The 19,234-nt window shown below is 49.7% G+C and overlaps 6 protein-coding genes across 6 annotated transcripts; 1 reads left to right on the forward strand and 5 right to left on the reverse strand.

The window, feature by feature from the left end:
- Window positions 1-3,408: 3,408 nt before the first annotated feature.
- On the forward strand, window positions 3,409-4,079 carry ARB_02950 (uncharacterized protein; the record flags this gene model as incomplete). The annotated part of the gene is made up of 3 exons (XM_003010755.1): window positions 3,409-3,502; window positions 3,620-3,775; window positions 3,823-4,079. The coding sequence occupies 3 exons, from the start codon at window positions 3,409-3,411 to the stop codon at window positions 4,077-4,079; spliced, it is 507 nt and encodes a 168-aa protein (XP_003010801.1).
- Window positions 4,080-5,572: 1,493 nt separating this feature from the next.
- ARB_02951 (uncharacterized protein) lies at window positions 5,573-6,691 on the reverse strand (the record flags this gene model as incomplete). The annotated part of the gene is made up of 1 exon (XM_003010756.1): window positions 5,573-6,691. The coding sequence occupies one exon, from the start codon at window positions 6,689-6,691 to the stop codon at window positions 5,573-5,575; it is 1,119 nt and encodes a 372-aa protein (XP_003010802.1).
- A 1,039-nt stretch (window positions 6,692-7,730) lies between these two features.
- ARB_02952 (uncharacterized protein) lies at window positions 7,731-8,420 on the reverse strand (the record flags this gene model as incomplete). Its single annotated transcript, XM_003010757.1, has 1 exon — window positions 7,731-8,420. The coding sequence occupies one exon, from the start codon at window positions 8,418-8,420 to the stop codon at window positions 7,731-7,733; it is 690 nt and encodes a 229-aa protein (XP_003010803.1).
- A 373-nt stretch (window positions 8,421-8,793) lies between these two features.
- On the reverse strand, window positions 8,794-10,500 carry ARB_02953 (uncharacterized protein; the record flags this gene model as incomplete). Its single annotated transcript, XM_003010758.1, has 1 exon — window positions 8,794-10,500. One exon carries the CDS (start codon window positions 10,498-10,500, stop codon window positions 8,794-8,796), a length of 1,707 nt encoding a protein of 568 aa, XP_003010804.1.
- Window positions 10,501-12,619: 2,119 nt separating this feature from the next.
- Window positions 12,620-15,070, reverse strand: ARB_02954 (telomere silencing protein Zds1, putative; the record flags this gene model as incomplete). The annotated part of the gene is made up of 1 exon (XM_003010759.1): window positions 12,620-15,070. The coding sequence occupies one exon, from the start codon at window positions 15,068-15,070 to the stop codon at window positions 12,620-12,622; it is 2,451 nt and encodes an 816-aa protein (XP_003010805.1).
- Window positions 15,071-16,587: 1,517 nt separating this feature from the next.
- Window positions 16,588-18,464, reverse strand: ARB_02955 (DUF500 and UBA/TS-N domain protein; the record flags this gene model as incomplete). Its single annotated transcript, XM_003010760.1, has 5 exons — window positions 16,588-16,754; window positions 16,913-17,050; window positions 17,166-18,162; window positions 18,230-18,333; window positions 18,422-18,464. The coding sequence occupies 5 exons, from the start codon at window positions 18,462-18,464 to the stop codon at window positions 16,588-16,590; spliced, it is 1,449 nt and encodes a 482-aa protein (XP_003010806.1).
- Window positions 18,465-19,234: the final 770 nt, after the last annotated feature.

Raw genomic sequence — 19,234 nt, forward strand, 5'->3', positions numbered from 1 at the left:
TTTTTTTTTTTTTTTTTTTTTTTTTTTTTTTTTTTTTTTTTTTTTTTTTTTATTCCCTCTTTCTCAGTACATCATGGTCTCCGGATCCCTGCGCGAATATGTGCCATCCTAGTCGAACTACATAGTCACCAGCCCAATGACGCAGTGGGGGGTCAATTCATTGGTAACCAGGCGCCAGAGGAGCCAGGTTTGCCTAATAGAAAGGGTTTTCTCTGCCATGGCTACCCTGCTCTCGTATAGAGAGTGTGGTCGAGGTGCATTTTTCATATCCACTGCCCAAAATTGGGAACCGAAGTTGATCAAGAAACCACTCGGATCCGTCACCAGTACTAACAGACCTGCAAGACAAGATAGTTGATCTCAAGAGAAGTTGTCTTATGTGGTATTACATTGCATATTCTAGCCGAGCGAGGGTTTGTTTGTCTGAGAACGGGGAGCTTCTTAGCCTTCCGAATGACGAGGTAGCTCAGCATTGGGACCATCGACGCAACAGCGCACCGTGCTTCCAGTTACATGAGGGGCTGGAAGAGAGCATCAGAGCTACGGCAGTGAAAAAACTCTCAAGTCCAGCTTGTGCTGGATGGGGTATCATGTTGTGCTATCTTTGCCGGCCCAGGTCTACTAATCTCCTCCTAGCACAGGACCAATTTAGGTGTTTGCGGTGATCCCAACCTAGTGGAACAGGTAAGTTGGCTCTTGAACAAAGTGCATTCTGAAGTCCCGACTGGGTTCCAGCTCTCAATGACAACCAGTCAACTTCTCAATATCGACGCACTTTGTTGTTTCTCGCTGCACCAAAAGCGAAAAAAAGAAACTGCTGAGAGCGCCGTTTGGGGAACCCCAAGTTGATGCACCACGTGACTCTTTCCTGGCCTGAGATCGAGATCGATGAAGGCAAACGACGAAAGAAAAGACAGCAAGGCAGCAGCAGGTCGAATCTGCGATTTGGCTGGAGGAGATAAGGGGAGACAATGCTTTGTTATCTTGTTATACGATTGGGAATATCCAACAAGAGTCAATCGAGGGCTAAAGATAGCGACCATTAATATCAAGATGATCTTCGTCGTGCTTCTCGTCGCATCCGGATAAATACCCTCAGTACGACCACACTGTCGTTGGCATCAGGCTCGAGAGAGGGACTGTGGACATGTCAAGATCATGTGCCCGAGCAGTTAAATGCCAACAACGCATGCGGAGTCTTGGATGGCATCCAGTGAAATCATGGAGTCGAGCAAAGATGGACAAAGCATGCGCATATTGCGCTGTACTCCCTCCTAGGGACGTGCACATCTCTGGGCCAGAAGGGCTTCCTGGGATGATACCTGCATGTCATGATAGGCTGACTGACCCCGAGCCTCATCAACGGTACTCTGCGGCACAATCTTCTTTGTTAATATGCCAGGATCCCATTCGCTGGGGATGACAAAAGCAAAAAGAGAAAAAGGCACAAATCCCAACGAGACGGCCCCTGAGACAGTCATAACGTAAGAAAAGGTTTATAAGATTATTTTGAGGCTCACCAAGCCCTGAACATGACCCCTCACTCTGGAACTGGCGTTCCAGGACAACCGATTGTTGCAACGGCCATCATGAGTTTCATTGTGGCTGGCAAGGTAGCCATCAAACACGGTTGCTAATAATCAAAGAGGGCACTTCCTGCTGCCATGAACGATACTACCGGGCAACCCGGTGAAGCTGAGCGAAGGGACCCAGTTTCCTCAAGGCGCACCGCCAAAGCTGCATGCAATGGCAAGGCTCTCTCGGTTCAACACGCCACAGTAGTGCATGGCGCCATAGAACTATTAACTTGACTCCTTAGTGATGGCCAAGCGGAGAACTCTTCAAGGGCTGTATGGAGTAGAGTACTCACGTTCGATGCTGAAGCCTCGCCTGCATACCTACCAATTTTCTCACCAACCTGACGTGGCTTCATACATGAAGCATGGCCCTAAATTGTCCTGTTTCAACGAAATTCCAGCATGCGTGGACGTCCAGAAACCTGACTGCTTCCATGTAATGTTGGCCTACCCCCTGTCTATAAGAACCCTCTCATCTAAACATGCTGCCGAGTATCTAGCTACCCATGCCTAAGTACAGAGGCTACGGAGTTTGAAGAAAGCGCCTCTTTTCAGCGTAGCGAGGGAGATATCCCCATAAACTAGGTGTCACCGCTGCATCTAAAGCATTATTCAAATAGTCACACCCATAGCCACCCACTGTATTGCGGTCTACTTAAAAATACTGATCCGTACCTCCGTACTATAGCTCCATCGATGTAAGCAGTTAAGCCCATCGAGCTCCCCTCCCGAATTCCGTCGCCCGCCTGAAACGCCAGCAAGGGTGTCTCCGGGCGATCATGCAAGGGGCCATCTCGGCTCACTGGCTTCCCCTTTGGCGACCCTTCCGCTCGTTTTCGTTCTCATCACCCTCCGCTCATCTCGCTCTGCTAGCTACATATATAACAAATGGCCGTCACCACCATCCATCGTCGTCCTCGTCGTCGCCGCCGCCGCCGCCTTCTTGCTGCTATTAGTCATCCTCTTAGTCATCCGGAAGGTAGTTACCTCTTTGGGACTAGTGTGTCACCTGCCTGCCACACGTGACTCATCCCTAAACCTTAAAACCCTCGAAAAGAAAAAAAAAAAAAAAAAGGTAAAAAAAAAAGAAAATAAAAAAAAAACGACATAAAACAACCTCAGGGGTAAAAAAAAAAAGGAGAATCGCAAGCACCGGAACGAACGACGCGAGCCTGAAGAACGCAGCATAAAGGCAGACCGACGAAGCCGAGATCGAGGGCTGACTATGTGAAGCGGTTGCGCCAGCTCTACGCCAGCCCAATTGATCAGAAATTTCTTTTTCTCTCCTCTCGACGCCTACGGAGAGCCGAACGCCGTGACAGGTCAGATAGTTCCTTGAACCAGCGAGCTGCCTGTGGGGTGAGAGTGCTCTGCCCGGAGGAAGCACGCAGAACAGCTCAAACGAAACGCAGAACGTCGCCAGCCGCACCTGCGAGAAGACGCCCGAGGAGCTCTTCCGCGCCCGGAAAAGCAGCAGACCCAGCGCCTGTGGTCCGCGCCTATCTTGCCGATTCCGCCCCTTGGCCCTCCAGCGAGAACTGCTCCCTGCGCGCGCGGCAATTGACTCCTGACTCTTCCTTGACCAACCAAACCCTCCTCCCTATTCCTCCCTCCGCCCCCCGTTTCAAATTGTTTCTTCAGATCCGCCTTTTTCCTTCGCCGTGTCTCTCGAAGGGACCGCCGTCCTCTCAGCCCAGAAAGCAATAAGAAGAACCTGTTAACGTCCCTCTGTTGATCAACGCATTCGTGTACCGGAAACCTGCATACCTGTGTCCGCCAGATAAAACGTCCCTGCGCTTAAACGAACACTCACGCGCTCAACACATTCACCATGGGCGGCCAAGTCTCGAAGCTCATGGGCAAGATCTTTGGATCGAAGGAGATGAGGCTGCTCATGCTTGGGTTGGATGCTGCCGGGAAGACAAGTACGAGATTGCCCCTCCGCATATCACGCTCCAGCTCTCTCTCTTTCTCTCTCTTTCTCTCTCTTTCTCTCTCTTTTGCCTGCCTGCCTGCTTACTGACCACGCTGACCGTCAACAGCCATTCTTTATAAGCTCAAGCTAAACCAGGACGTCACCACCATCCCGACCGTCGGCTTCAACGTCGAGACCGTGACATACAAGAATGTCAAATTCAACGTGTGGGATGTTGGTGGTCAGGACAAAATCAGACCATTGTGGAGACATTATTTCTCAGGTACGACACACCTGGCATTCATCTCGACCATAGACAGCTGCTGACAGAAGAACCCCGTGCAGGCACACAAGGACTGATTTTTGTTATTGACTCAAATGACCGTGCCCGTATCGATGAAGCCCGTCAGGAACTACACAGAATCATCCTTGACCGCGAAATGAAGGAGGCCCTCCTATTAGTCTTTGCCAATAAACAAGATATCCCCGGAGGTACGGACCACTCTCCTGCCCACTCTCTCTCCCTCGTCCCCCCTCTGCGTTTTTCTTCTATCTACAGCCAGCTAACGGCATACTTCAAATTATAGCTATGAGCCCACAAGAAGTCACTGAAAAACTGCAACTCTCTCAACTCAAGGACAGGATATGGTACGTCGTACCAACCTGTGCCACCACAGGAGAAGGTTTATTCGAAGGACTGGTAAGATATTCACTCTCAACTCACTAGCTTCATATGAGAAACAACATAACTAATCGCCCGTTTATAGGACCACCTAAAACTTCTAAATAAATAAGTAACGAGACCTAATGATGCCCCAGAGCGAGAGGATCAACGTTTAGCCACCTAATCACCTTCGTTCTCCGACTATTTTTCTTATTCTTCTTCACCCATACTATTTTGTCATACACGTACTTTGTACCAACAGTACTTAATAATATACCTTTTTGTGTTGTCTGTCTAATAATGGAATAATACGTCTTTTCTACAAGACCTTCACTCACTTCTCATTACTCAGTTCCTTTACCTACTCGAGCTGTTTGTACCTGTGTTATCGTCGGGCAGCTGTCCGAATGAACATCAGGATAGAAAAAAAGAAAGAAAAAAAGCATAATAATCTGTTCGCTATCGAAGCAAATATAGATGGTACATACGCAGCTGCCGATAATCAGTGGCCAACGAGCTATTATCACAGGTGATGAGGATAGGATGTGTATAGAGAAATGAAATTCTAAGTAGGTTCTCCGAACACCAATCAACTTCTATACACGCCGGTATCTACGGGTTCTGGGTCCCATCCATAGATCGAGGAAGTGAGCCAACGGCTACGGATGAGCCGGCCGCGGAAGCATTCGGTTCACCCGCAGTTTCACTTGGTCGATCCCACGTCCGAATATGCCCTAAATTTGAGATATGTCAGGATGACGAAGCAACACCAAAACGTAAAAAAAAAAAGGGTTCTGCGATCCACGGATCATCTCACACCTACCTTCGAGTGAGGAGGTCATGATAGAATCTTGCAAAAATCCCAACCAAGATATTGGATCCTCCCCTACAGCTTTAGACATGATTGGTGGTAGTTGTGCTGTTCTCGACCACAACTCAACAGGGTGAATTATAGTTTGATCAAACTCCTCCCCAGGTCGAAGAGAATCAGAACGCATGTTTCGTGTAGTAAGGCTGTCTGCATGCGGCCTATTGCTAGGAGACTGGGGGTTACTTCTATGGCGTGCTGTAACCTGTGGCGTTATCGTCAGTGTCCTGCATTCTTAATTGCTAGAGCTAAAGCCACGATGAATTCTCACCGCCTTGGGACGATGTAGCATAGCTACGCTAAAGTCCCAGAGAAGAAGTTGACAATCGTCGCCAACACTACCAAATCTATAAGTTCGGTCGTCACATCGCCATGGGTCAAATTCAACGCATGACACCCAAGAATTGTGTCCTTGACAGCGGGCAACGATTTTGCGTTCCGGGAAGGACCAGATTGATACCAGATCATCTTGGCCGCCTGTCAATATATATTTTCCATCTGGTGACCAGCACACGCAGATCAAGCCTCCATAGTAGCTTGTATATAAGTCAAGTAGCCTGAATAAGCCCGTTAGCAACTGCATATGTAAGAAGTGTAAAAGCAATAGCGTACTTTTCTTTCAAATAGTCAATAATCCTTAGCGTTCCATCTTCCAAAACCACAGCCAAATGGCGGTGATCTGGAGAAAATGCAAAATTGTTAATCTTTTGGTTGGATAATTTCCAAACCGCAACCGGGTTGGTGCGCTGATTCTTGGAGTTGACCGATTTCAAAATTTTGAACAAAGATGGATGGGTATTGCTTTGGCTTCCTTCGCCAGAAGACAGTGTAGTATTATCCGACTCCTCGGGTGTGAACGGTGAATCATCCTTCTCCTTGTCATATACTACCAAGCACCCGTCCGAGTGTGCAGCTAAAAATAGATTCTCAGACCCCGGAATCCATTTAATGTGGTTTACCGGTGAATTCCTGATAGCACCGTTTTTGTTGATCCGGGAGTACTTTTGTGAGAAGGGCTCGTACCATATAATATCTCCTGCCGAAGATCCCATGGCTAGATCCAGATGATTCATACTTTTAGTTATCTGGTTCACATCATGACTAAGAATATGCGCCTTGGTGAAAAGGATCTTTGTAAGGAATTCCTGCTTGTTGGGAACGGAATAGTCTAGCCATTGAAAGGATCGGTTGAGGTTGGCGAACACGAAGGGGCTATCATGGGTCCTTTCGGCGACCTTCTTTAGCATTGCATCTTGGAGTATGACCCGAGAAATGAACGATGACCCGCTCTTTTGAATACTGTTCTTTGGCTTCCTTCTCTTTGATCCAGTTGTGTCTTTGCCTCCACTGTTAGCGAGGGCAAGGCTGCCCTCACCGAACGGTGGAGCCTGAGAAGATGCGTTTACATGGGGTTCACTTGATGAGCGACCAGCACTATCACTCTCATTAACGCTTCGTAGGTCTGATGTTATGCTTGTTCGAGTGTTGGTTTTGTAGAGTTGAGCACCACTGGGTTTCAGAATAGCAAGAGAAAGCTTCACACCAACAGTTGGTGGAGTAATTCCGGTAGCTAAAGGGTTTGGATTTATTAACGGTGGTTCCGAAGGGTGCGGCGGCGGCGTAGCAAGATGAACGTCCTCCCTGAGCTCATATGTCCCTGGACGCATTTTAATTAGCATGCCTGTAGCAATACCAGTCCTGGCTGCAGTACGTGATGTAGTATACCTTCACCAACTTGCAAAGGACAGCCTCCTTCTGGATGTTTTAAAACGTTGATAACTTCGGTTATGGGGACTGGTAGACCGTTCGATGTGCCGGCAGCGTATGCGACTGGATTTACATAACGAGGCGCCGGAGGAGGCAGGAAGCTATGGGCGGTCAGCTCGACTGTTCGACAACCATTTGAATGAATCTAGTGCGCTGCTATATTAGAAGGATTAATTCAGCATTATGTCAACCAAACCGTGAGATAAGGTATAATGGATGTGAACAGCCGGGAGGAGCAGAAGTGACTGGAGAATGGGTCTTAGACTTACAACATGGTATTTTCAAGACACACTCAAGATATTTATGTAAATCCTTCTACAGAATTAATGTAGGATATGTGCCTCCAAATCCGTATCTGTAGATAGCAACTCTGGAGCTGTTGTATGCGGAGTATGAGAAGTGGTGGGGAAGAGCTCCAGGCCGGGGAAGTAAGAAGTGGGAGAGAGGAGATGCCGTTACCTGTAATCCATCGAGTAATCTATATAGTTCATCCAGATGTAAAACCTGGTCTTGACCCTCTCGGGTATATAGATGCACCTAAGCAGAGATGCAGGTTGCGCACGAAATGATGGTCCGGATGTCGAACTTCCCGTCGTTTCTTTTTGCTCGCCTTCGACGCCGATCGAGAACTCTTAAAGAAACCCCAAATGCGGAGTGCAGTCACGTGGATTAAGGATAATTACTGATATATTAGTCACTTTATGATTAGCTAATTGTTATATAAGCTAGTTATAGTTTGGATTTTGTTGATATAAATTGCAAAGAGCGGGAGAAATACTTCATTCAATCCCCTTTTGCGCTCCCACCTGTTTCGTCCGAATGGTGTCTCTCTTCCCGTACGTGACGCCGGTGTTCTCGAACATACACGTCAAAGTTGAGCTCTCCCACAAGTCGCTTGACATCGCTAATTGGAAACACGTTAGCGAGAGCGGCATTAAATTAAGGATAACTGAACGGGAGAGCAAACCTCATTAATGTCTTTAAATTCGAGCTTACCATGGAGCTCAGGACTTCAATCGCAATTATAGCGGCAAATGAGGGGTTCTCAACATTCTTGAATTTCAACAAATCTTCGTTTATGTGCCGCAGCCTCCGTGCTAGCGGGAAAGGGTGTGGAGGAGCTAGGTATGGTGGCAGACAGAGGCAGTTTGTAACGGCAGCCGATAGATGGTATAACACAGAGGTAATCACTCCCGAACGGAATTCCGGTGAGTTAGCTGCCTCAGCCAGATGTTGGATCCACCTTTCTCCCTCAGCGATTTGATGCCTCGATGCTGCGCTCCTGCTGGGTCTCCTTCTCGCACCGGGCGAATTGTCATCAACCACATCTGTGGCCGGGCTGTATCCTGACATACGCTCAAGGTTCCTAGTTGCAAGTGCCATCAAGTCCATACTGGTAAGGATAGCCTGAATTGCAGAAATGATATTATCATAAGTTTCCTTCGGGAATCGACCTCCTATTGGAGGTTCATACCGCGTGAAATCGCTGAACATTGTTAAGCTCTTCAATAGAGCCATTTCTTCTGCTAACAGCTTAGTCCTAGCACGGTCGAGGAGTTGGCCAGGTGACTGGCTGTCATTTATATCCCCTTGCTCTTGATTTATCCATACCTCTATTGAGGTGTGCATGCAACTATAGAAGTTTGCCAGGACAAACAGACTCCTGCCTAGCGTTTTTCTTACTCGGGATCCAGCTGATGTTGGGCTTGGAAACACTACCCAGAAGTAAGAAATCGCACAGGCTACAATGACAGCAACGCATCGGTACGGTCCGAATAGGTATACTGGGTAATAGGGGAGGCCAGATGATTCTACCTTCTCTATCCCCAGTTTCTGAGACTATATCATGTCAGGCAAAAGAATCTCTTGAATCGTGCATTGAAGACAGGGTAGTGGGAATACCAGCAATTCAAAGGCAATTATGAGGTTGAAAGTAATCACCCCAATAATAGTAGGGGGGATAAATCTTGGGTTTCTGATATATGGATAATACTTTTATTGGTTAGTAGGGGCTACCATAATCCTCGATGGGTAGCAGGAAGATACCAACCTGAAAGCAATTGGCCACATATGTCAACACGATGACGCCTGCTGTTTTCCCATAAACAACATACCAGACAGCGAGTGCGAGGATGGTGGATAATATTGTCGCTATAAATCGACCCATCAAGCCAAAAAGGGAATTCCCACTGGTCGGGTTCATCGCAATGAGAATGACGATGACAACCCAGATAGCGCGCACCCGGAAGAAGAAGGCTTGGGTTTGCGGCAGGTATGCAAGTATCACAGCACAGAATGCTGCGATTGCAACTCTGACACCAAACGAACTTTGTTCAGAACTCAGGAAATGGGAAATGGCCCTGATTCCACAGCCGATTCTTTGCCAGGTGTTTGTAGGAGGCATATGCTCCGGATCAGGGTATCGAGACTTTAAAGGATCTTGGTCTTTGGAGTAACGATTGTCCGTTTCCTGTCTCCTTCTGCTTGCGGTATCTCCTTCTTTATTACCATCATCTTTCTCTTCTGGGTCACTGGCGAAGAACCATTGCTTTACGTATTCCCGTTTTGGAAATTGGAGCCGTTTTGATTTTATTGTCCCGTCGGCAACCTTCCTTTCTGCAAAATATACCAGATCTAGCACTGCTTGAAGCAGGATATCTTGCAGATGGCCAATGAATAGGAGAACGAAAAATTCCTTTTGAATAGTACGGGGTTCCTGTGCAATACTGCCTCGTTCATGGAAAGGGGCAAAGGCAGTGAGCGTTGCCCACTTTTCTGGTAGATGCTTCCGCAGGGCAAAATAATTGTTTAATTTCTGTTCGAATTCAGTAACAAAATGCGGATTCCCGGGTACAGACTTTTCTGAAGGTGCTTCCTCATCTCGAGATCCAGAGGTTGTTCCACGACTTTTGGGCGGCTTTATTATCTTTAAAGTTATAAAAGCATGTTGGAACCCAGCTTCCACAAGCCCAGAGGCTGTTTCTAATCTTTCGCAAAGCGGTTGTACAAAGTGCTCGGTGATCTCAGGGATTTCATATTGCGACTCACTCGGCATCAAAGCTGGGCGTCCTCCAACCACTGGCCTATACCCATAATCGGTAACCCGGACCTCATCTAGATCTGCAGCCTCCACTGTCTTGGTTAGCTTTCGAAATACCTCCGGAAGCATAGCAATTCCAGAAAGAGGAAGGAGGATGGAACGCAGCAGAGAAAAGAGGGTCTCGAGATCTTCCGCAGTCAGTCTACCCCAGGCAATCTCCTGTTTTGCAAAATATAATTCTGCACGGGCAGAAGAGTGGATGGACGAGAGATTTCGGATTGCATTTTTCAACTGAGAAGCCTTTGATTCGCTCTCCGTAGGTTTCTTTTGGTTATTATCCTTTTTACTCCTTTTCCCGTGCAACATATGAACTGAATTGGTCCTTCGTCGAGCTATAGTGGCGCGTCGAGTGAGCTGCCATGGCCCTTCTTCCTCACTGCATTTCACAAATGCTATCTGGCTATCCAGTATTTCCTTCACTATTGTAGGATATCCTCTGATTGAATGAAAGAAGGTACTGCGACTTGTCGTAGGTAAAATGAATATGGAGACACCTGTCGATATGGCAAAACCGATCAAAAATGCGAGCAGCAAGCTCTTTATTCCCTGGAGCCCAGAGGAGAGCGAGGTTATCACGCCTGCCCTAGTCATAGTGATTGCAATGAACATAGAAAAGGTTGAAGCCGGTGCTTGAAGTTCTATTGGCCTGAATGCACGAATGGAGTTCACAAGCCTGTTTTCAAGATATAGTTAACATCATTGGAAGAATTCTAATCAAGAATAGATGTTGCATTACCAAATAGCGAATAAAAACCAGATAGCTGCTACCGCACAGGCACTTGCATTATATCCGCCAGCTGGTTTCCCCTGAGGCGTTGTATGCTCTCTGGCTTTGACCACACAATATATTCCTAAACAACATATTGAGGCGGAAACACAGAGTGCACTGAGGGAGAATATCATGATTTTAGTGAATCTTGCCCGGGGTAGGAGGCATTGGGCTACCACTGCAATGATTGCAGACAAAAACCCGTAGTTCTGTGAGACTCCTGTCACTAAGTCTGACTGATACCTATTTCTTCAATGTCAACTCTATGCTCTAGCTGCTGGACAAACAAATGGAAAAGCGTACATTGCTATCACGATTGTTGGAGGTAAACCACCCTTCAACATCTGAAGTATGGTTCGTCTATCAATCTCCAAAGCTTTCCATACTGCCGTTGGAGTCCAGTGACTCCAGGATCTTCTCCCCATACTTTTTGCCGTCGTGCATTGACCATCGGGTAGTTAAGTAATCTAGTCTTTTAAGCAATGTTCAAGATAGTCTCATCCTTGATACCGTGGTAGATCTTGCTGCCAGCCCATATATTGCAACCAGTACAGAGGGTGGTTGTCTGGGGTTTCTGCGTATTCAATGAAGCAGCACTCTATGCGGCTTGTGTTATGAAGACAAGATAAGGTAAGTGCAGTTAACTTTATTTTTAGGTAACGACCGGGAAGATGACGTCATTTCGAGAGAGCTAGATAGCTACCTGGATATATAGACAGGGAGTCCCTTACATACAAAGTGAGAAGCCATTTGAAAACATCTAGTGCAGCTATATACCAAGGTAAGGGAGCTCGAGTAATAGAAGTCTATGATAGCCGAGTAGTCCTATGGGCGGCTATTATTCTTTTCAAGGGTTTGGCGGTGGTGGCCTGGAGCTGGCCGTGGAGAGAAAAGCTTGATTGAGTATGGCTACGAAAATCAGGGAAGTCAAGCTAATCCGAGATTGCCAATAGTGGGAGGAGAATGCTCACTGGTGGCTTGAATACTGAAGAACCCCTGGGTCGTCACTAGAGGGCTCGAGGCCAGGGCCGATAACTACTTGGTTATCCACTTTATTATCCTACGAGCTTATTCCCGCCACCGCTAGGATCACCCGTTCAGATCCGAAACCACCCGTCAGACGCAGCGGGACTCAGAAGTCTGGAGCAAAGGAAGTGTGATTACTAAGGTTACAAGCGCAAAGGCTGGTGGTATCATTCAAGGATATAATGTGACATCGACCGACGCCAGACTGCGAGAAAGGCCGCACATTCACACAAAATACAGGCTGGTGGATATTTGTCGGGCTAGGGGAGAAATTGGAATGACTAGCTCGCTGGCTATTGATAAGGACTCGAGGGAGAGATGACTCGTGATTTTCTTTTTTTTAAAAAAAAAAAAAAAAAAAAAAGAACAAAGATAGGGGGCCAGTTCCGTTAAGGAGAAAAGCAGTGTACATGGGAGAACCATTCAACATGCGTTAATACGTTTATAACGAGGAGATAAGGACGGGGCAGATAAAAAGCCAAATGAAAAGCAAGAAAGACGGTCCCGCTATGCCACCAGTAGAATCAAAATAAAGGAAGGAAAAGATGAGTAGAATATCTAATGTGTGTAATGGAAGGGCTCCCATCTCTGGGTCCCGGAGTGGGCGAGCGCAAAGTATAAAAAGAGTAAGGAACGAGGGGGGTATGGACAGAGGCATATTGAAGGTCTAGGGAGATGAGGTACGAGGGAAAAATATAGTGTGTAACCAAGCTATGTATATATAACAGGTTACCAACTACCACATACCATCGTGGTCATCCGCTCGTCCATCTGAGTAATCATATCCCTGACTCGAAGAATGTTGAGACTGCTCATATCCATCGTCAAGGTCATAATCGTACATTTGCGAATCTCCATTTTCTGCATATGAGTCTTGGTCATGGCCCTAGAAGGGAGCGTTAGCTTTGTGTTATGTAAGTAATGAGAAGATGGTCAGGCAAGGGAAGCAGGAGTGTCTACATCTTGGTAATGAGAGGGATCGTCTGTCGCCTTTTGTTGACCATGATTTTGACTCTGCTGCGTATCCTTCTTCTTCGCCTTGAGTTTGGCGGGTGAGGTTGGTAGTGCCATGTGAGGGTGCATCTGCTGCACTTTGGCGAGGTATGAGTACATGAAGTTGCTCAGAAGAACCTGTGAATATAGAGCTCTCCGTGGATTGGCCAATTTGAGATGGGCCATGCGATATATGGCACGTTCCTCCATGATCGAAAAGCGGGTCCAGTTGTAGTCGACATCAGCCTTAAGGTTATAATATTTGATTTCTGGCGAGGGTGAACGAACGCGAGAGCGCGAATGTTTTCGGGAGTGGGAATCATGTGAGCTGGATTTTTTCTTGCTACCACCAAAGATAGATGAGAATAGAGACGTCTCCTTTTCCTTTTTGGGAGGAGGAGAGGAGGATTTGCGTAGTTGTTCCTTACGAGCAGGGCGAAGTTCTTCGTCAACGTCAGGGCGGTCGAGGACAAGGCTTTCTCTTTCTTTAGACTTGGCAGGAGCTTGTCCGTCGATGGATGTTTGAAGGAGGTCAAGACGGGCGTTGTCATGGGGTTTATCCGTCTTGCCGTATGACTTCGATGTCTTGCGTTTTGCTTCCTCTTCTTTCTTCTTTTCCTTCTCTCTCTCTTTTTCCTCGGATGCTGCACCTCGTCGCCAATGCCAGCCTGATTTTTTCACCTCCGGGTCCTTCTTAATCTTGCCCTTTTTATCCTTTTCTTTTTCGTCGGATTTTCGACGTTCTTGGACAACACCCTGAGCATGGGAGGATGCTGGAGTAACAATCTTGGGCAACGGATCGCTGATGGGAGGAGCTTCTTTGGTTGGTATGATAAGCCCGGCTCTCTTGGACGTCCGACCTGTGGCAGGCTCTGGGGGTAGTGGTGCTTGAGGTGGGAGCGAGGGAGGGGGGTGATGTGATGAATTCCGCTCCGGTATGTATAGCTGGTTTTGTTGTTGGTTTTGTTGTTGGTTGCTGGTGTTGATGGTGGTGGTTGAGGTGGTGGTTGAGGTGGTGGTTGTGTTGCTGTTATTACCGCCTGTTGAGCGTAGGGAGTCTGTCCGGGGTGGTTCAATGGGCTGTGTTTGCAATTGTGGTTGTGAGAGTGAGTGATGATGCGGTGAAGCAGGAGGCTGTTCGCTGGGTTGGGATGCCCATTGCTGCGTACGGGATGTTGCACTGGCACGGGCGGGTGTATGGTTGTGCTCAGGGGCCGTCTCTGTGGCAGAGGGAGGCAAAGCTGAGGACAGTGATCCTGGTTTTGACCGGCCTGGCCGTGAGTAGTTGGTTGCGTTACTATCGTACCCTGCCGGATCTGTGGATACCCTGGTCAGGCCCGGCAAGGGAGGCTCCTTGGTAGGTGTAGACGATCGTTTGATGCTTGAACCATCAGCTGTATCCTCCGACTGGCTTACATCCGACTGTCTTGCAGCTCGTCTTGAATGAGGTACCCGTTCTCCTGCCTTCAGGCTACCCTTTCTGTAGGTTGTTCTCCTGGAACGGCGCAAACTAGAGCCCGGTGGCGCAGGAGGCAGGATCGGCACGTCCTCATCAGCAAAAGCCCCAAACTGGTTTCGTGGTTCTTCGGACAGGGCTGCAAGATTCGGCTTTTTCGACACTCTAGAATCCTCCCTTCCAATGCTGGAACTGTCCACCTGGCGTGAGAGCAGTGATTTCTTGCGCGACAAGCTGCTTACTGAACCCTGGCGTTGCAGCAGCGCTGCTCCCTCGGTGGGCGAGAGTTCTCCAGACCTCCGCTGAATCTGATCCGCTTTGCTATCTAGAAAAGACTTGAACTCCTTGGGAGCGAGGCCCGGGTGAAGATGTGCGGGCACCCAGAAGAGACGGGATGCGTCGTCCTCGTCCGCAGAGGGAGAAGGGGCTATTGAAGACACGAGGCCGCCAAACGAAGGTAGATCCGGGTCAAGGGAGCCTACGTCCATAGACATACGGCGAAGAGCAGCGAGGTTACTGAGCTCCTGGGCGACGGTTGCAGGGTCAGACTGGCAGTCTATATCCGTCAGAGGGAAAGAGACCGGCCCATCAGAAGAAGAAGAATGGCTGCGGCCGGGGGAGAGTTGGCCGGTACTATCGTTGGGGGAGAGCGTATGACGTGACGTGCTTCCGTGGCCGTTGACACCGTTTATCGAGCTGGTGCGGATGGGCAGATGAGTTCGATCCTTGGTGGCCCCCGAGCTGGAGCCTGACGCCGAAGCTGAGCCGGGAGACGAGGACGCCGCCATGGTCCGGTTTATGGGGTTTGTCGAGAGGTTTTCCTCCTGTGATAGATAGCTCAGACGCTTCGAGTCTCTCGGGCTCGCACTTCCATTTCCATGGCTGCTGCCACTCCCACTTCCAGCCGAGCTGCCGTCGTAGGCGTCATTGTACATGTATCCAATCGCCTCCGTAACATGGCGGTTGTCGTCACTGATGGAGAGATGGGCCAGTCGCCTGGACGAAGCGCCTCGGTTGTCTGGCTGGCGGTAACTGTCTGTAGAGGCCTGCAAACGGGTCAGAACTGCGTATATCCGCCATAAACTAGAATGACACCCCCCCCTCCACCCCTCAATAGAGATATCTAGAATCCCGCAGAAAAGAGGCAACCACGGAGGAAAGAGAATAGAGGCCGTTTACAGGGAGAAGAAGGGGGGAACGAGAAAGGCGAGGGGAGGGGGGGAGTATGGCAATGATTGCGCGGGACAGCCCTTACCTGCATGCTAACGGGGGAAGAAGCACGGCACTCCAGCAGCGGCAGCAGAGAAAAGGAACAGGGCGAGCGAGGCCGACTGGGGGATATTCCGCCGGGGCACTGAGCTGCTGTTGTACAGTGTCATCGAAGCATGTAGAGCAGGGCGAGCTCGCGGGCAGCAGAGAGGGAGCAGCAACCAGCGGCGCAAGAGTCTGCCTGTCCTGTCTGCCCAGCAGTCGACCCGAGGACGGGCAGCGAGGTCGAGGCCAGAAGGGGAGCGAACGGCCTGCTATATCAGCGCTGTTAACGGCGAGGGACAGGGGGGGGCGGAGGGTCTGCTGTCAGGCCGTGGCCGCGGTTCGTATCCAGCAGCAGAGGGATAGTCAAGCAGATAGATAGTATGGAGGAGACCTGGGCCTGGGTTGATTGATAGAAGATCGATAGGAGGTTTTAGCTAGTCAGCCAGTTAGTTAAACGAAGGGCAGGGCGAGAAGGCGATCTCGGGCTTGCAGCAGCGCGGCGGCAGAGGCGGAGGGGGGGGCAGACGAGAGGCCAGCGCCAGCACCAGCACCAGCAGCAGCACGAGCAGCAGCAGCAGCTAACTTGCTAGCTAGCAGTAGTCCGTCTCTCTCAGTTCGTCCGTCTGTCGATGTCGTTTCTGCCCTATTTTCTTTTCTTTTTCACTGGCTGGTGGTGAGTATTTTTTTTTTTCGGCGGCGGGTTGACTGTGCGCTGTGGGAGTTGCTTCGGGCGCAAGGAAGATCCCAGCGCGCAGCCACGCAGGGGACAAGGCCGGGAGCAAAGGAGAATCCTCACGGCAACGGAGGGCGAGGTGGTCCAGTAGATAGATACGTGAGTGAGCGAGGAGACAGGCTTGGAGTGACGGCGAGGCCGCGGGCTCTGGGGATATGTCGAGTATGTAGGAGAGACGCCCGGGGATCCTGCAAGGTCATCTTCCTCCTATCTATGTATCCACGAGACCAGGCATGCAGCCACAGGGGTCTTTTATTTTACTAAGTACATACTGGATATCCGCTTTATTTATAGCAGGGCATCTACAGGTCTACGGACGTCTCCAGGAGCTCGACAGGCGTCTGCTCGCATTCACCCATTCACTCTGGTGGTCGGCGTGACTCTGCTGTCACCGTGATCCTGCGCAGACGGGGCGGTCATTGGGCGCCACTGGCAGTCTGATATTCACCTCCTGCGTTATGGATTTTATGGATACCGAGGGACGACCACGGCGACGGAGAAGAAGAAGAAGAAGAAGAAGAAGATGATGATGATGATGATGATGATGATGATGAGATGTTCACGACGGTTTACCGAAAGCTGATACAGATCGGCTGGGGGAGGGTGTTTATTCCGGCCAGCCCTGTTTCCCGCTAGACATGCCCCTTAATCTTGCCGCCCAGTGAAGCGCGGGCTGGCTCCTCCAACGATATAGAAAGGTACGGAGTAAATGTTTCAAGTTACCGGGATAAAGGATAGGGTGTGTGTGTGTGCGTGTATATATATATGTATACGATAGACAGGTAGGTACATGGAGGGTAACTTGGGCTAGACAGAGAGAGGAGGAAAACGCCTGCAAAGGAAATGAAAAAAGGCAAGAAAGGACGGGAGGGCCATGCATTCATCGCTGCAGGGATGGGAAAAGGCAGCTCGTGGGAGAGATGACGGTCTATTGCTGTCGACAAGAGAAAGAAAAATGGAGAAAAGAAGGATGAAGCAGAACGGGCGGCAGTGGTTGAGTGATGGCTACTTTCCGGCTTCAACATAGTTGCTCGGGAAAATACCGACTCTGTTTCCAATCCTGCCCGTCCACCAATCGTCCTGCTTCTCTGTCCGCTTCACAATGGTGATAATCTCCCCTTTCTTGAACCCTAGATCGCCTTCCTGGTCGGCATCAAAGGTGAAGAGCGCTAGGGCCTGATCCTTGCCCAACTGCGGTTTCTGTCCAAAGACAGGTTTCGGGGCCGTCGGACGGGCGGGGCGGCCATCAAACGCTCCTCCTACTCCCCGCTGGCTCTGGCCGAAGCTATCAAACGTCTCGTTCGGGTTGGCACGCCCCGCTACAGTGTTCGCTCGATTCAGTCCGGTATACTGTCGGTCATGGACGTTGTCCTGCCATGTATTGTGTCGCTGCGGCCGGTCACTGTACTGGTAGTCGCTGGTCGAAGCAGCTCGGTTTCTGCCCTCATATCCCATGCCCGGAACATGTCTGTCGTCATAGACAGGGACGTCGTTGTACATTCTCTCTGCGTATGTAGTACCATGCCGTCCCGAGAATGCCCTCGACCTGAGAACTGCCATTAGCGGCTCTGCACCGGGCGGCGGGGGTACAGCACCGCTCAGCAACTGGCTGGCCGATATATTCGAGTTGTACATTCTCGCATTCGCGTCCTTCCGCTCAATCAGCACGCTTCCTTCCAGACTCACACCTGCAAACAGGCCCTTGGTCTTGGAATATGAGAATACGCCTGCCACTCCCTTCATGCTCGCCGCACCAGCAGCTTCGGCGTTCCTGCCCACGGGTCCAGCTGCAACAGAGACATTTCCTCCCAGTGTTATCGAGCCAGCCTGGCTGAACGTACGGACCGCCGCCGAGTCGTTGAGTATGAACACAAAATCGGTAAACTCGAAGCCGAGCTGGCCGCCAAAGCCGGCTCCAGCGGTTGTGATGGCGGAGGGGGCAGACCACGACCCGTCTCCAAGCCGAGCAACAACGACACCGGATCCAAATCGAGCCGAGCCAACGAAGCCCGCCTTCACCACAGTAAGAATTGCCAGACCCTGCGGACGTTAGACTTTGACACTTGCAAACCAAACAAAGTTATGGGGGAGGGGGGCAAACACCGACCTTTGCATGGCCGAGAATCTCTGGTGGAATGACCTTCTCAGGTCCAAACGACTCCGACGGGTCAATAAACGAGACTAGGATCTTGCTGGCTTTCCGACATTCACCTATAGTTGGCACGTATACGTTAGCAACACTGGTGGCACTAATTACTCTGCAGACATAGCCAGAGAACAATGTAGATTCGCAACATACTTGCCAGTGAAGAAGGCAGCGGATTATTGAATCCTAACGGCATCTTCCAAAGACTGTGAACCACAGCTTGCCTCCTTTCTTTCAACGCTCAGCTTGTTCTGTGCCGTGAAGGTGCGAGTGTATATATATAAGGTATGTATCCCCCTGCGTTCAACCCCCCCAAAGAACTCTCAAGTCCCTCTGATAGACGGTGAGTTATCGAACTAGATATGGACAAACAAAAGGCGCAGGTCGGTGGCGTGAAGTCGTCACTCCTCGTGCCCATCTGCGGGCGTCAGATAGATAAAAATAAAACCCTGGAGTACGAGGTTGATCCGTGGAACAGCCAGATGCCAGCCATGGCTTTTGCCTGGGCTTCGGGCGGTGCGAGGTCTTTCCTGACCTTCACCCCGGACGGCCGGTGAGACTGGGCGAAACATTCATCCGCGCCGCTCGATGATCACCTACCAGCCTGGATCGCAGTCCACCAGCCTTCAGGAACCGACCAGCGGCAGCCTGTAGACAATTCTCACTCCAGTATATCTTCATCTCCGTCTTTCTTCCTTCCAGTCTCTTTTCCTCGAAGTTTTGCACTGAAGGGCGAAAAAGCGTCGACTGAAAGTTGTTGTTTCTTTTTCCTTTTTGGGCGAGATTAAGATGATTATGTCATCCATTATCTGATCGTGATTATATAAGCAGAAGTTAACGACATGAAAAGCAGAAGCAAAGACGATGGCAACGACGACGAAGCGCAAGAGAAGAGAACGAAGTCGACGGCAAGATACAACCGGACGGCCGATGGCGATGATGAGGCCCTGAGGTGAACAAGAAGCT

The sequence above is a fragment of the Trichophyton benhamiae genome, assembly GCF_000151125.1.
Source record: "Trichophyton benhamiae CBS 112371 chromosome Unknown contig01079.0, whole genome shotgun sequence".
NCBI classification, from domain to species: Eukaryota; Fungi; Ascomycota; class Eurotiomycetes; order Onygenales; family Arthrodermataceae; genus Trichophyton; species Trichophyton benhamiae.